At 33.5% G+C, this 15,037-nt stretch overlaps 1 protein-coding gene across 1 annotated transcript; it reads right to left on the bottom strand.

The window, feature by feature from the left end:
* Positions 1-5,993: 5,993 nt before the first annotated feature.
* LOC112504739 (rRNA-processing protein efg1-like) lies at positions 5,994-12,544 on the bottom strand. The gene is made up of 7 exons (XM_025108684.1): positions 12,350-12,544; positions 10,296-10,425; positions 10,073-10,200; positions 9,715-9,853; positions 7,288-7,399; positions 6,848-6,911; positions 5,994-6,451 (listed from the first exon to the last, which is right to left on the bottom strand). Exons 1-7 carry the CDS (start codon positions 12,509-12,511, stop codon positions 6,164-6,166), a joined length of 1,023 nt encoding a protein of 340 aa, XP_024964452.1. The 5' UTR covers positions 12,512-12,544; the 3' UTR covers positions 5,994-6,163.
* Positions 12,545-15,037: the final 2,493 nt, after the last annotated feature.

The raw sequence follows: 15,037 nt of genomic DNA, 5'->3' as shown, positions 1-15,037 counted from the left end.
TGGTTGACACCGCTAATAGTCAAGAAATTGTTGCTTATGTGTTTGAAAAATATACCATTTCCATCGAGGGTTGTGAATTGCCTATCCGATTATTCCCTATGTCGATGAAAGAATTTGATGTGGTAGTGGGTATGGATTGGTTAGCTAAAAATCAGGCAGCTATTTTATGTAACCAAAAGAAGATTGAAATTAAGTTGCCAGGCAAAGGAACAATCATCATATATAGTGATCATCGGGATCATTATACCAGTCTTCTTTCCATATTGAAAGCTCGTAAGTGTATACAGAAGAAATGTCAGGGATTTTTGGCTTATGTTATCGATGTAAACAGAAAAGAGAAAGAGTTAGAACAGATCCAAATTGTCAAAGAATACCCAGAAGTCTTTCCCAAGGACTTGTCTAATCTTCCACCAGACCGAGTTAATGAATTTAAAATTGACCTGATACCCGGGGCAGCACCCGTAGCCAAAACACCATATAGGTTAGCCCCATCAGAGTTGAAAGAATTGGTGACTCAACTAGAAGATCTTCTTGACAAAGGTTTTATTAGACCAAGTACTTCACCTTGAGGAACTCCAGTTTTATTTGTTAAAAAGAAGGACGGGTCAAAGAGAATGTGTATAGATTATCGGGAGCTTAACAAGATGACAGTTAAGAATAAATATCCATTACCCAGGATCGATGATTTATTTGATCAATTGGTTGGGGCCAGTTACTTCTCAAAAATTGATCTACGATTCGGATATCATCAACTGAAAGTCAGAGAAGAAGATGTTTCGAAAACTGCTTTCAGAACAAGATATGGACATCATGAATTTTTAGTTATGCCTTTTGGTCTAACAAATGCACCAGCAGCTTTCATGGACCTGATGAACAGGGTGTGCAAAGAATATCTTGACAAGTTTGTTATTGTATTCATCGATGACATCTTGATATACTCCAAATCAGAAGCAGAACATGCAGAACATATTCACTTGGTTCTAAGTCTCTTAAGGAAAGAGAAGTTGTATGCCAAGTTATCGAAATGTGAGTTTTGGTTAAGGGAAGTTAAATTCCTTGACCATGTAGTGTCACAAGAAGGAATCAAAGTGGATCCATCAAAAGTTGAAGCAGTAGAAAAATGGGATGCACCAAGAAACCCTTCAGAAGTCAGAAGTTTTCTAGGCTTGGCCGGTTATTATCTCAAATTTATTAAAGACTTTTCAAAAATAGCGGTACCTCTGACCAAGTTGACTTGAAAAGATATCAAATTTCTTTGGGCTGAAGAATAAAGAAGGGCGTTTCAAACCTTGAAAGATCGCTTGTGTAGCGCACCAGTTTTATCTTTACCCGATGGAGCAGAAGATTTCATTGTTTATAGTGATGCATTGAAACTTGGCTTAGGCTGTGTTTTAATGCAAAAGGGAAAGGTAATTGCATATGCATCAATACAATTGAAAAATCACGAGAAACAGTACCCAACACATGATATGGAATTAGCAGCTATGGTATTCGCCTTAAAATTTTGGAGGCACTATTTGCTGGGAACAAAGTGCAAGATTTATACGGATCACAAAAGCCTTCAGCATTTGTTCAACCAAAAAGAGTTAAACATGAGGTAGCGTCGATGGATAGAAGTAGTCAACGACTATGATTGTGAAATTTTTTACCATCCGGGGAAAGCTAATGTTGTAGCTGATGCGTTAAGCCGAAAAGAAAAAGGAGGAATTATCAAAGTCGTGGCAATGAAAATAGATGTGAGACCAGATTTGTATACAGATATTCAAAAGTGTCAAGTTGAGGCTGTTAAAGAGGGTCACTGGAAAACTGAAAAATTTGGGAAAAATGATTGCTAATTTAGAGAAGAACGACAAAGAAATACTATGTTTTCAAGGACGAATCTAGGTACCACTTTATGGAAATATTCGTGATAAAGTTCTGAAGTAAAGCCATGAATCTCGATATTCCATCCATCCAGGTACTAATAAAATGTATAAGGATTTGAAAACTTTTTATTGGTGGTCAGGACTAAAGAAAGACATAGCAAGGTATGTGGAGAAGTGTATGACATGCCTACAAGTAAAGATAGAGCATCAGAGGCCCTATGGAAAACTGCAATCCTTAGAAATTCCTGTTTGGAAATGGGATCATATTACAATGAATTTTATTATGAAATTACCCAGAACCCCAAAAGGATATAATGTCATATGGGTAATAGTGGATCGTTTATCCAAATCTGCGCACTTTTTACCGATGAAAGAGAGTTATTCTTTAGAAAAGTTGGCTCAGATTTATATTAAGGAAATTGTGACAAGACATGGAGTTCCACTATCTATCATTTCGGACAGAGATAGCARATTTACATCAAAATTCTGGGAAAGTTTTCAAAAGGCATTAGGATCTCAAATTCGATTAAGTACAGCATATCATCCTCAAACGGACGGTCAAAGTGAAAAAACGATTCAGACACTTGAAGATATGCTAAGAGCTTGCATCATAGATTTTGGAGGATCTTGGAAAGATCATCTTCCATTAATAGAATTTGCATACAATAATAGCTATCATTCCAGTATCAAAGCGGCACTATATGAAGTGTTGTATGGTCGGAAATGTCGAACCCCTGTATGTTGGAATGAGGTGGGTGAGAAACAATTAACAGGCCCTGAGATTATGCAAGTTACTTCTGAAAAGATTGATCAGATTCGGGAAAGAATCAAAACAGCTCAAGATCGTCAGAAAAGCTATGCAGATAAGCGCAGAAAATCGATTGAATTCTGCGTAAATGATTTAGTGATGTTGAAAGTTTCTCCCTAGAAAGGATTTATGAGATTTGGGAAGAAAGGTAAACTCAGTCCAAGATTTATTGGCCCATTCAAAATCTGTAAACGAGTTGGACCAGTAGCCTACCAATTGGAGTTACCAGAGGAACTTAGTCTGATTCACAATACTTTCCATGTGTCAAACCTAAGGAAATGTCTTGCTAATCCTAGTATGACTATACCACTTCCGGAGATTAAGTTGGATGACAAATTAAATTTTGTAGAAACTCCAGAAGCCATAACTGACCACAAAATCCATGTGTTGAGAAACAAGGAAATAAGCTTAGTAAGGGTACAGTGGCGATTTCACAAAGGATCAGAAGCAACATGGGAATTAAAATCAGAAATGAAAGAAAAATATCCATGGTTGTTTGAATAAATTCCGGGACGGAATTCTTTTTAAGGGGGAGAGAATGTTATAACCGGGTTTCACATAACCTGGGTTGAGGTAATTTATATATGTTTATTATGTGAATTACGTGAAATATACATGTCTAAATTAAAGTGCATGATATTGTGTATGTGTATATATGCAAAGATCACATGACATATATGAATTATACGTGGATGCATGTAGTATGAAGCATGCATGAGGTGGTGTTTATTGAGTTTATTTATTTGGGTGAAATTATTATGACTTCATGGTTAAGAAATCATGAATTTTATAATACAAAACCACCGCCCAAAGATTATTTCTATTGGACCAAAAGCTTTCATCGCCATTAAGGCTTTATTATTAAAATCCTCCACCGCTTTGGTGAGAGTATTTAAAGAAGAGTTTGATAAGGTTATCCTTATCACTGTCACTCTCTTAGAAAAGAACATGTGTGTGAGTTAAAGTATTCTTGAAGACTCTGTGCTAAGATTAAAGCTTTTGCTGTGTGATTATCTTCAAAGAATCTGTTTGATAAGGTGAGTTTTAAACTACTGTTGAGTATAAACTGTGAGTTTTCTTTTAAAACTACCTTTGATATAAATTGTGAAGTTTTATTGGTTTTGAGGTTAAGATGATAAACTGTTTTTAACAGTTTTATGATGATGTTATTTTAGAATCTGGTTTTGATAAATATGAAACATATTTGTGTTCTTCAACAGCCTTGAGAAGTTGCTGTTTGAATCTATTTTGGAACTGTATTGGAAAGAATTAAACAGTATCCGGGTTTTTAAAACAGTTTGAAAGAGTTTGTGGAAAAACAAGAGTTTTAAACTGTTTTGGAAGAACAGATTGTTCTTGAGAATAATAGGTTTTGGGTATAAACCTATGTTGGAACCATGATATGGTTTGAGGATTATGAATAGGTTCACTCTGACAGGTAACAGAGGACTGTCTTTGGATGAACTACTTCATATTAATTAGCAGGAGGATATAAGGGTGGAATATCATGTAAAGGAGACAATCTGGAGGATATAAGGTGGRACGTTCTCGGCATGTTCTAACTCTTACCATGATAACTATTAGAGTTACAACADATTGKAGTTCTCACTTCTTAGTGATTTGAGGATTTAGAGATGTTGTCTTTAGTAGAAATGATGGTAATGATGTGATGGTATTGGAGATCATATAATTCGTGACTGTTGATGCTTTGGGTAAAAGCATTGMTTATGAGGAAAYAGAGGAGCTCTGGTTRTACCTTGCAAGGACCAGAGGGGCTCTGATTKACCCTCATAATAGAATCAAAGGATACTGGATTCTAATTCATTTTGCAAAGTCKTTTATGAACTTATGAGTTTGGAAAATAAGCTTTATATCTTTGAGAAGCAAGCTTAGTGCTTTAAATCTTTGTTTTTAAATATTATTTCAAAAGATTCTTTATACTTAGTCTTTTTATGAAAAACAGACCAGAGGGGCTCTGGTTGAGTATTGAACCAGAGGGGTTCTGGTTGGTCTTGTCTTTTGAACCAGAAGCTCTGGTTAGTACAACCAGAGGCTCTGGTCGAACATGAGTTATTTATAAGTACTTGTTTTATGAAAAAGGCATTGTTTATGGATTGAAGGTTTAATTAAAGATCATTTTTATGAGTAAAGTTTTGGTTAGTGCAACCAGAGGCTCTGGTCATGAAGACCAGAAGCTCTGGAAGAGAGACCAGCGGCTCTGGTCCTGTGTTGGAATATAATCTAAGTGTGATTTAGTGAAACCAGAGGGGCTCTGGTCATGAAGAACAGAAGCTCTGGTAGAGAGACCAGAGGGGCTCTGGTCCTTGTTGTCAAAATATTTTCTAAGTGTTGTTTGAGACCAGAGGCCCGATGAACCAAAGCAGTATGTTTTCAGTTTTGCTTCATAAAATGTTTTGATTTGAAATAAATATTTTGGTGATCCTCACCCTGCATTACATAGAAGGGAACCTCACTAGACATTCATGTCTAACCCTCATTTTCGTGTTTTCAAATTATGTGTGTAGGTAATGATTATAAAGGAAATGGTGTTATGTGAATTACATCTCTATATGTTTAGCTGTTTTGGAAGCATATATGCTAGGATGCAAGAACTTGTACTTTTGGAATTTTTGGGTTGTGTATTTTATATTACAGACTCTTGTATCAAGGACCTATGTGGGTCAAACATATATTCTATGTGTGAAATATGTGTTATATGCAATGTGTGGATTTGGGGTGTCTCATATATTATTACACATTTGGTACCTTATGTTTCTATTAAAACCATTGTGCCCTTTTTTTCGCAGAAAATATTTACCGATAAGTGCATCACGAAAAACAAACAACAATTTGGATATACGAATGAACATTATTTACAAACGATTGTAATTCTTTGTACAATCAAGAATTTCAAGTTTTGTAATGAGCTCTGAACAGATAGGTTCAGAAACCAAATGTGTGCAATTATTTTTTTCATTCGATTTTGCTAATACACCGTATTAACTTTCAATTTTATATATTAGTTGACTTGTAAAATAACCAAACAAACTCATGATTCAAGGCCAAACTAATGTTTCCGAATTGTGATTTACACGCGCTGCATCGCATGGGTACACCACTAGTTTCAATTAATATATATACATACGGGAGTAGAGGGTTGAGGAATACATTACCCGACATCAGTTTTCAACATGTCAGGAATCAGTGGCTCGTACCCATTACCCAATTTTACCGGGAATCCCCAGCCCAACAGGATTTGGTTTCATTGCAAACCAAATCTCACCAAACTGGGGTAATTAACTTGAAATAAAGCTGACATTGCATCAAAGTCACATTGAGAAAACTGGAAGAGCATATTGTCCGACTGAGATCAAAAGATAACACTAGAATGAGTCCATATATGATTTGTTTACCCTGTAGAGAATCAAAATCACAAAATCCTCGTGTCGATTATAGTAACAAAACAACATTTGCAATTAAACACCAACCATCACCCTTGTTGTTTCTTCTTCTTAGGCCGCCTCTTCCTTTTCGGTTTTCGTGCATCTGAGTTGGAACTCAAGTTACTACTACTATTACCCGTGTGTATGTATGGTCTTCGGTTTTCGAAAGAAGGCCGGTCGACACTAGTTGATGTATTGCTGGATGACGACATATCACGCCTACGAAAGGATGAGTTCTTGTTGAACGAGTTACTGTATCGGGATTTAACATGAACTGCACTAGAACCATTTGATGCCCGCGGAGGAGGCATAAGAGCACGAGCCGAAATGTGTCTCTATAACATATTCAAATTAAAAAACCAAGGATTTAGTGTATTCATGCGCTTTCTAAAACAAAGTTTGGTTTTGCGAATAATATTTTCTCAATCGATGTAATAAAGTTTCAAAATTTCCAATATTTTGACATGTAAGTTGTTGATATTGTAACATTTGATAACGTAGACGATTGCGCATGGCATGTCAAGTCAAATGGACCTTGTGTCAGTGGCGAAGACAAAGTCTAATACCAGTTTACAAAAGGTAGAAGTCTAATACCAGTTTACAAAAGGTAGTTGAAATGTTTATGGACAAAGGGGACAATAAGCTTGGCATCCATGTTAATAAGATGAGCAAATCAAAATAGGAAAATAAAAAATAAACCTTTGAAAAATGTGGGATTTCAGCAAGCTAACCTGATTTCGTTCATCGCTTGACATACCAGAAGCTGCTTTTCCAGAAGCACTAGATGCTTGTTCCCTGCACGCCATGAGCAAAAGAATCGACTTGTATACATTTCTTTTTAGCTCTTAAACACAAAATATCACATAGCTACTGACAATCAGGGCATTGGACCAGATCCAGGTAGGTCAAAAGTTGGCTTTAAACCCTCTTTTTGAAAACAGATTTTGTGATGCTATTAATTTCAGGATTATTACAGAAAGTAAGCAAATTTATAAATATTTGTATATAGCTAGATTAGGAAAATTTATCATCCCCATGATTAGTAAGGATAAAGAACCATCAGCCACACTCTTGACTCTTGACAGCGTACTCTTTGATGTTTTGGAATCAATGGTAACTGTTCTACTGGTAGAACAAGAACCACAAATATTATGTAATAACTAGTTCAAACCTTGCACTTTTATCAGTCCATTCATCGTCTGCATCAGCCTCATCACTTGAGCTTCCGCTTACAAAGAAATCGTCCTCACTTAAATCCAGCCCATCATCATCACTCCCAGTTTCTGTATATTTCCATTAAAAATTTGTGTCAAAAATTTATAGGATGATACAAAGAGTAGCAACATCGGGTGTCGTTACCTTCTTCTGATACTACCAAGTCTAGTACACGATCTAAATTTAACTTTATTTCTTTCATATCTTACTATTACATCAAAGATGAAACATCAACGGAAACGTAACTTGATAACTTATAATACAACAAAATTTGCTATTGATTAGAATAGTACTACTTCATGCCATCCCCCTTTACTCCTTTGAAATAAGATGACATACATGGAAAATGTAAGCTTAAGCTTTAGTGAATAGTTATGGTTTCATGAATAAACAATTTTCATAATACTTACCAATTTGTGAATAATAATTCAATAAATCTCTTTATCATCATAAAATACCCTTTTAAGATCTCACATGCAACATGTAAGTATGCCATACTTGCCTTGAGGTTTGCTAACCCCGGAGTCCATAAAGGCTGCCCCCATAAGACCCATTTGCAAGACGTCCCTTCATTTTATATCCCGTACGTTGGATATTTATGATCATACATGATATACAATAAAATTTCATGCGTTATGTGTAAAACACATATAAAATGCATATATCTTGGCTATATTAATGTATCCTCATTTCATGTAAAGCAAACAAGACAAAACATCTTATCAAATTCTTCATAATGCCAAAAATACATTTATATAGCATATATGTATCTTAGTAAATCTCATAACGTACTCACCTTGTTTTGCATTTAGCTTTTCTTTTGATTTCTCACTTCGAACTTGGCACTATATTGAGAGTGTTTTCGTACTTTCGTATGGAAATAATGGTTTCATTTCAACCACTATTTATAGGTGATTACAATATATTAACTACTTGTTCTTCTTGCTCTCATGGTTGTACTTTCATGAGAGTTTAACACCTCATGCTTAAGATAGAAGAATCTTGACACATCATGCTTCTAGCTCTTATTTATCATGCTTACTAGACTTGCTTTGTCATCAATGACTTTGTCAACAGTACACATACTTCATAACTAGACTTGCTTTGTCATCAATTATTTTGCCAACACATACTTCTAGCCTTAACAACTCATAACTTGCTTGCTTTGTCATGCTTGCTAGACTTGCTTTGTCATCAATTATTTTACCTAAGACATACTTCTAACCTCAACAACTCATAACTAGCTTGATTTGTCATGCTTACTAAACTTGCTTTGTCAAGTATATAGGTTTGATTCTCAAAGTTTGCCTTGTAAGCTAATTGTTAGCTATTTGTCATTTAAAATATGATGATTTAAAGATGCTAATGTTGTTGGGGCCTTTTTAATGCACTTAATTTGATCATAATACTTGTATTTAAGGCTTAAAACGCTGAAATCTAAGAAATATAGAAACTAGGGTGTTATAGTGATGGGTGCTAATCCCAAATCTACTTGAAAAATCTCTTTCAATATCTTCTCTAGCATGGTCTGGCCAAAAATACTTACCATCCTCATTTCAGCCACATCCATCTTCCTCTCACGTGCTTCTTCATTGTCCAACACTTCGTGTAATACAACATAGGAAATTCAATTCAATTCAATAGCAAGTAATTGCTTACATGAACTTTAAGAGAAGACAATGCCATTATGCCTTGACTTAAACTCAAGGGGCTTGATCTTCTAGTCAATCATCTCTCAATGATGATTGATTAATATATTTATGTATATAGTTTTTTGTTTGGGGGGAGGGGAGTTTGTGACTAAAGCCCCTCTCCTAGGGATCAACTCATTAGTTAGAATAGAACAAGGTAACCTTATCACTATCTATTAGGAGTCTTCTACCAATACTCTAATCCAGCAATGAGTTTCACTATGGTAATTATAAGGAAATTTTCATATATTACAATCCCATTTTAAATCAACCAAACATAATACAAAACTCAAGAATGCATCTATACGTTATGCCAATTTACAGATATATACCAACAATTTAAAGATGCATTAGAATAGAAACCTCTAAATATGTGTGATTGATGTTGCCTGATTATCTATGAGACGGTGGGTTATAGGTGACTTAAAATAATTTTTGCATTATATAACAAAGAATTTATCAAAATTGTTTGTTACCAATATCTGAAGATAAAAGCCATAATATCCCACATTCACCATAGCTCAAGACAGATAGACAATACTAACAATGTAGATATTAAAATTGCCTGCTGGCTGTATACTGATATATCTGTCGACGAATTAAGCTACGTAGAAACAAATTAGTGACCCCAAATACAGAACAAGAGTATTACATAACTTTTAAAGAACAGAAAGAGAAAAAGGAGAAACTACCTTCCAAATCCTTCCCACTAGCTACAGCAGCAGCTATATTTGCCTTGATCTGTGTGCGTAAGCTGTTTCTCTTATCAACAGTGTCCATATTGTCACCTTTCTTAAATAATGATACATATTTTTCTGTCTTAGGGAAAAACTGCAGTTTTGAAAATGGTATCTTTAGTCTCTGTGTATTGTTAAAAGAGAATACATCCATTATATGTGTGTGTTGCATCCATATGATATGGGTGTGCATTTGTATTACAGTAAGTATAAGCAAGAAATCCTATAGTAGCAAGATTGAACCCAATCTACCTCATATCGATGCTTGCTTAAAAGAGGAAGAGTGTGGACGGGATACAATTATACAGCTTACCCTAATGTACTCGAGATCTTCTTTCAATCTTGAGAGCTGCTCAACAATCTCAGGTTCTTGAGCCTGACCAGATGATGCTCGTTGTTGTTTCTCTAAGCGTCTTATTCTTCGCTCAACCTTCCTTCTTTCTGAAACAAGCATTAATAATAAAGAACATGTAACATGCCTCTCACAAATGTAAAACATACAATGTGTGAACTTTATGGATGAGAAAATTTATTACCAAAAAATTTGATCTTTCTGTCACGCAAGAATATTTTACGTTCCAAAGCCAGATTGTCCTGAACCTGTTGTTGATTCTTCAGCCCTTCTAATTTTTTTGTCAGGGCTTCCTTGACTTCAGGCCTTGTGTCCTTCATTATATCAAGAAAAGCAGAATGTATGCTTATTCCATCAAATACAAAAAGATCAAATGTACATTGATCATGTAGACAAAAATATATTTGAAGACATTAATCAAGTATCAGATATATACTTCACAAATATATTCCACAAGAACAGGTTGTTGTAGTTATTGTAGAGAAGAATTTCAACAGTAAGCGTGGAGTAACATATTTTTAACCTCCCAAGACCTCCTTCGAAAAGAGTGGCAAAAAAATGTGAAAGGTGATACAGTAACAACCTTAAGTCCATCCCTTATAGCCAATTACAGGATCACTTAGGACTAATTAGCCTATAGAAATATTGTGTGACCCGTGATAAACTTGCAGGCACCTGAACTACGAAAATCAATAAGATCAAGCATATGTTTTCATATCCTTTGTTTGCAATCAGCTCCAGAAGTTAGCCTTGGCAATGCTAGACTGCCAATCTATGGTTACTTGGAAGAATACCAGCTTGGTTAGAGGCCCATCTTTGGGAAACTTTAGTTCGGTGGCCTAAACAAAATTTCCTAGCTTTGGGTGACCTTTAGACATATCAGCCCTGATCCAATCCATGACTTAAGATCATTTCTCTCTAAGTAAATAATTTTCTAAAACCAATGAAGCACCAAGATCACTAGAACAAATAAATAGATCATTTCCTCATCAATTGCAATGTATCAATAGTCCTAATATTACAAACTTCGATACAGATTTTAATCCATAAACTCAATTCAAGGGAAATCACAAGCACCCATTCCAACTTCTCTAGCATCAAAATACCAACTCTTCATAAACAGAGTTAACAAATAGCCCAATTATAGTCAGAACTTAGGCTATTCTGCTTTTAAAAGTAGCCAGTTGGCATATAAGTTAATCATCAGCTTTCACCCTTTTCCCAATTTTGTTGGACTATAACTCTGTAATTTTTATTAGGTGTTCATCTTCAGCCTACCCTACCTTATCTGGGATAAAAGGTGTGACCCCATATTTACTGCCTGTAGGTTAGAAATAGGAAATTAACTTGGTTGTACCTTACCAAATCGTAGCGGCTGTGAGCAGCTGTATGGATGTTTTGAGTGTTAGTACCACACATATACCAAAGGTATCTAAACTGCAACTAAAATACTCGTGAGGAATTGAGGATACTAGAGCTATGTGAACACCTACATGAGAACGAACTTGTGTTTCTTCCAAATAACTAAATTCAGGAAGTAAAGATTGTTTCCTCTAAGGTAGAAAATTTATTTGAAACCAAATTAAGCAACTACTCCTATTAGAATAAGGTGGCAGATTGATAATTTTCTAATCTACAATAATAAAAAGCGTCCTGGATAACCTACAAATTTGAACCCAATTGATTACAAACAATCCCACAAGCATCACTCTTAACTTCCATCTCACTCTATATGCATTTGTCATCAAAAATCAATCAGTAAAAAAGCTATAGATGAAACTCATGTTGCTATCAATTGTAAGATTTTCCCTTCACTATATAAACATCAAACTCTGCAATATCTATCGGCTTACCAAGCGAAAGCTCTGGAAACTAATGCATTGGATGCTTGAGTGCTAATGTACACTCACTCAAATCTAAAAAGGCTTCCTCTTTAACAGAATCTAGCTCTTTGATGCAAGCTTATATGGATTTCGCTACCAATAATAATATCATTATATGTATATTATTATCGAAAAAGTTTTACACAATTATTGAATTTTCTTCAAAGAGTATACAATCCACATCAATCTTAATGCCGAAAAATGCCGCCTCATTAACACATTCAAAGTGCAGCTCCTCCTTTTTGGGACAGAAGACAAATTCATGTATATGCACTGTGTCTTCCATAGTATTCGTACAACAATCTCACAAAAACTTATTCCGTTTTCTAAAACAACCTTTAATTAAACACTGTACCTTGCGGAGCAAACGCTCCGTGGAGCGAATCTGACGCTTGAGAGAGCCGAGCTTGGCTTTTGGTTTCTTCTCGACGCCCAAGGCTTTTGGGCGGTGATTGGTAGCTTTATTCACCGGTTTCCGTCCGGCGACTCGGCGCTTGTCGTAGCCACCATGCGCCATTTCTCCTCCTCTTAGGTTTTCGTCTATCCTATATATTTCGAAATTTTGCTGGTAATATACAGTTTGAGTTAAATACTAATTTGATCCACTTGCTTTACATAAATTAACGAGTAAAGTCTCTTAAAAAAATTATTAACAAAAGACTTCTTATCGTTATATTACAAGGGTACTCGTACAATGCAATAAGTTACATTTTGATTTAATATTTTATTTTATTTTATTTTTTATTTCAGCCGATGTTATAGTATAGTCTTATGTGATTTTGAAATAACGATTATGTTTTCTTTTGAATAAAATATAAACTTGAGTATCATAAAAAATTGAGAAAATTATATCGATATTAGTATCAAATTAACTATTTAAAATTTCTATTTTTTGTGTAATTTTTTAATTTTATTTTTTATTATAATTTAATTTAGGTTAAATAAAGAAGTATTTATATTTGGTTTAATAATATAATTTTCTTATAAAGACGATAATTAATTATTTTGTTAGAACTCGATAATTATCCTAATTATATTTTAAATTTTTTTATTTTAAAATAAGATGTTTATCTTCTATTTGATTATATTTATCCACAATTAGTTAAATGAATTCAAACATAGATCTTTAATAAGTTGAATTATGCATAACTTACTTGTAATCTTGAATTTTAAGTAATATGCATCAATATACAGTACTTCATTCATAAAAAATGGTTTTAAAAGTTTTTGTCAAATACTTTATAATATAGTACAGATAATTTTATTTTTTTATTATAATTTAATTTAAGTCTAATAACGAAATAATTAATTTTTGATTTAATAATATAATATTTTATAAAGATAATAATTAAGTATTCTGTTAGAACTCAATGATTATCCTAATTATATTTTAGATTTTTTATATTTAAAAYRARATRTTTATYYTGTATTTKATTATGTTTATYTGCAGTTAGTTACACGAATTCAGATATGGAGCTTTAATAAGTTGTACTTACGCACAATATACTTGTAATCTTGTGTTTTAAGTAATATGCATCAATATACAGTACTTCATTCATAAAAAATGGTTTTAAAAGTTTTTGTCAAATGCTTTATAATATAGTATAGATTATGTGTTTTAAAAAAAAACAATAATGATTTTATTTTTAAATAAAATATAAATTTGAATATATCATTAAATTTTGAAAAAAAAAACATATCAATGTTAATATCAAATCAACTATCTAAAAGTTTTTATTTTTTTATGTAATTTCTTTGATTTTTTTATTATAATTTAATTTAAGTTTAATAATGAAATAATTTATTTTTGGTTTAATAATATAAATTTTAAAAGATAATAATTAAGTTTTCTGTTAGGAACTCAATGATTATTCTAATTATATTTTAAATTTTTTATATTTAAAATGAGATGTTTATTCTGTATTTAATTATGTTTATCTGCAGTTAGTTACATGAATTCAGATATGGAGCTTTAATAAGTTGTACTTACGCACAATATACTTGTAATCTTGTGTTTTAAGTAATATGCAATAATAAACAGTATTTTACGCATAAAAAGTGGTTTTTAAGAGTTTTTGTCAAATGCTTTATAATATAGTATAGATTAGTTTAGACTGGTTGCCTGAAATGTATTAGTTGGTGCTCATTTTCTAGGTTCACGATGAATCCACGGCGGAGAATTAGGCAACATAATAGGGAATTGTGCAGTGGTGCATCGAGGACCAAGAAAAAACGCCCTTGGGAAATGGTATTCTGCATATATTGTTTCCCTACTAATGTTGTTGCCCTTCAGGTATCATCAAACATCTAGCAACTCAAAATAACACCACTTTAGGACATGATTCTGCTATTACTTAGTGAAATATCTGAAATATTACTGCTTGGTGAATTAACTCATTTAGTTTCTAAATTGCAGGCGTGGGCATCTGTTTGATTACACCTGTGCAGTATTACTTTAAGCTCTGTAGATGTATATACCATCATATACATATTTTTATATATACTGTCAAACCCTAAACTTCCATATATAACAACGAAAACGACGATAACAATCCAAAATCCATCCAAATGCAATCTTTGTGTTCAATTAGAAACTACAGAAATTAAATTAAACAGGAATAGAACGAATATGAACCTGTAAACTGCAATCTTTTCCAGTCGCTGCGATTACGAACGAATACCTCAATTGTGCCCGCACGAGATCTCTCTGCAATGGTGCGAATTAGGGTTTCCTGAATCTGTTCTTGAATAAAGAAGTTGGCTAAAGAAAAAAAGAAATAGATTACCTCCTCTAATTCTGGATTGATGCTAATGGATTGAAAATATGTCAAATATATACGCATCTCTAAATTCTGTTGGAGTCGATTATTGTTAAACCCAGATCTGACAGTAGAGTAATGTAAAGAAATTAAAAAAGTGTAACACACCAGTTACCGAACCACAATTAATGGATAGATCTAAAGCTAAATTTCAAGTTCAACCTCAACAAAATACGGGATACATATATATATATATATATATATATATATATATATATATATAT

The sequence above is a fragment of the Cynara cardunculus genome, unplaced genomic scaffold (assembly GCF_001531365.2).
Source record: "Cynara cardunculus var. scolymus isolate 2C unplaced genomic scaffold, CcrdV1 Un_Scaffold_6712, whole genome shotgun sequence".
Classification (NCBI taxonomy): Eukaryota; Viridiplantae; Streptophyta; class Magnoliopsida; order Asterales; family Asteraceae; genus Cynara; species Cynara cardunculus.
Note: the sequence above shows the minus strand (reverse complement) of the source record. Positions and strands in the feature narration are given on the sequence as shown.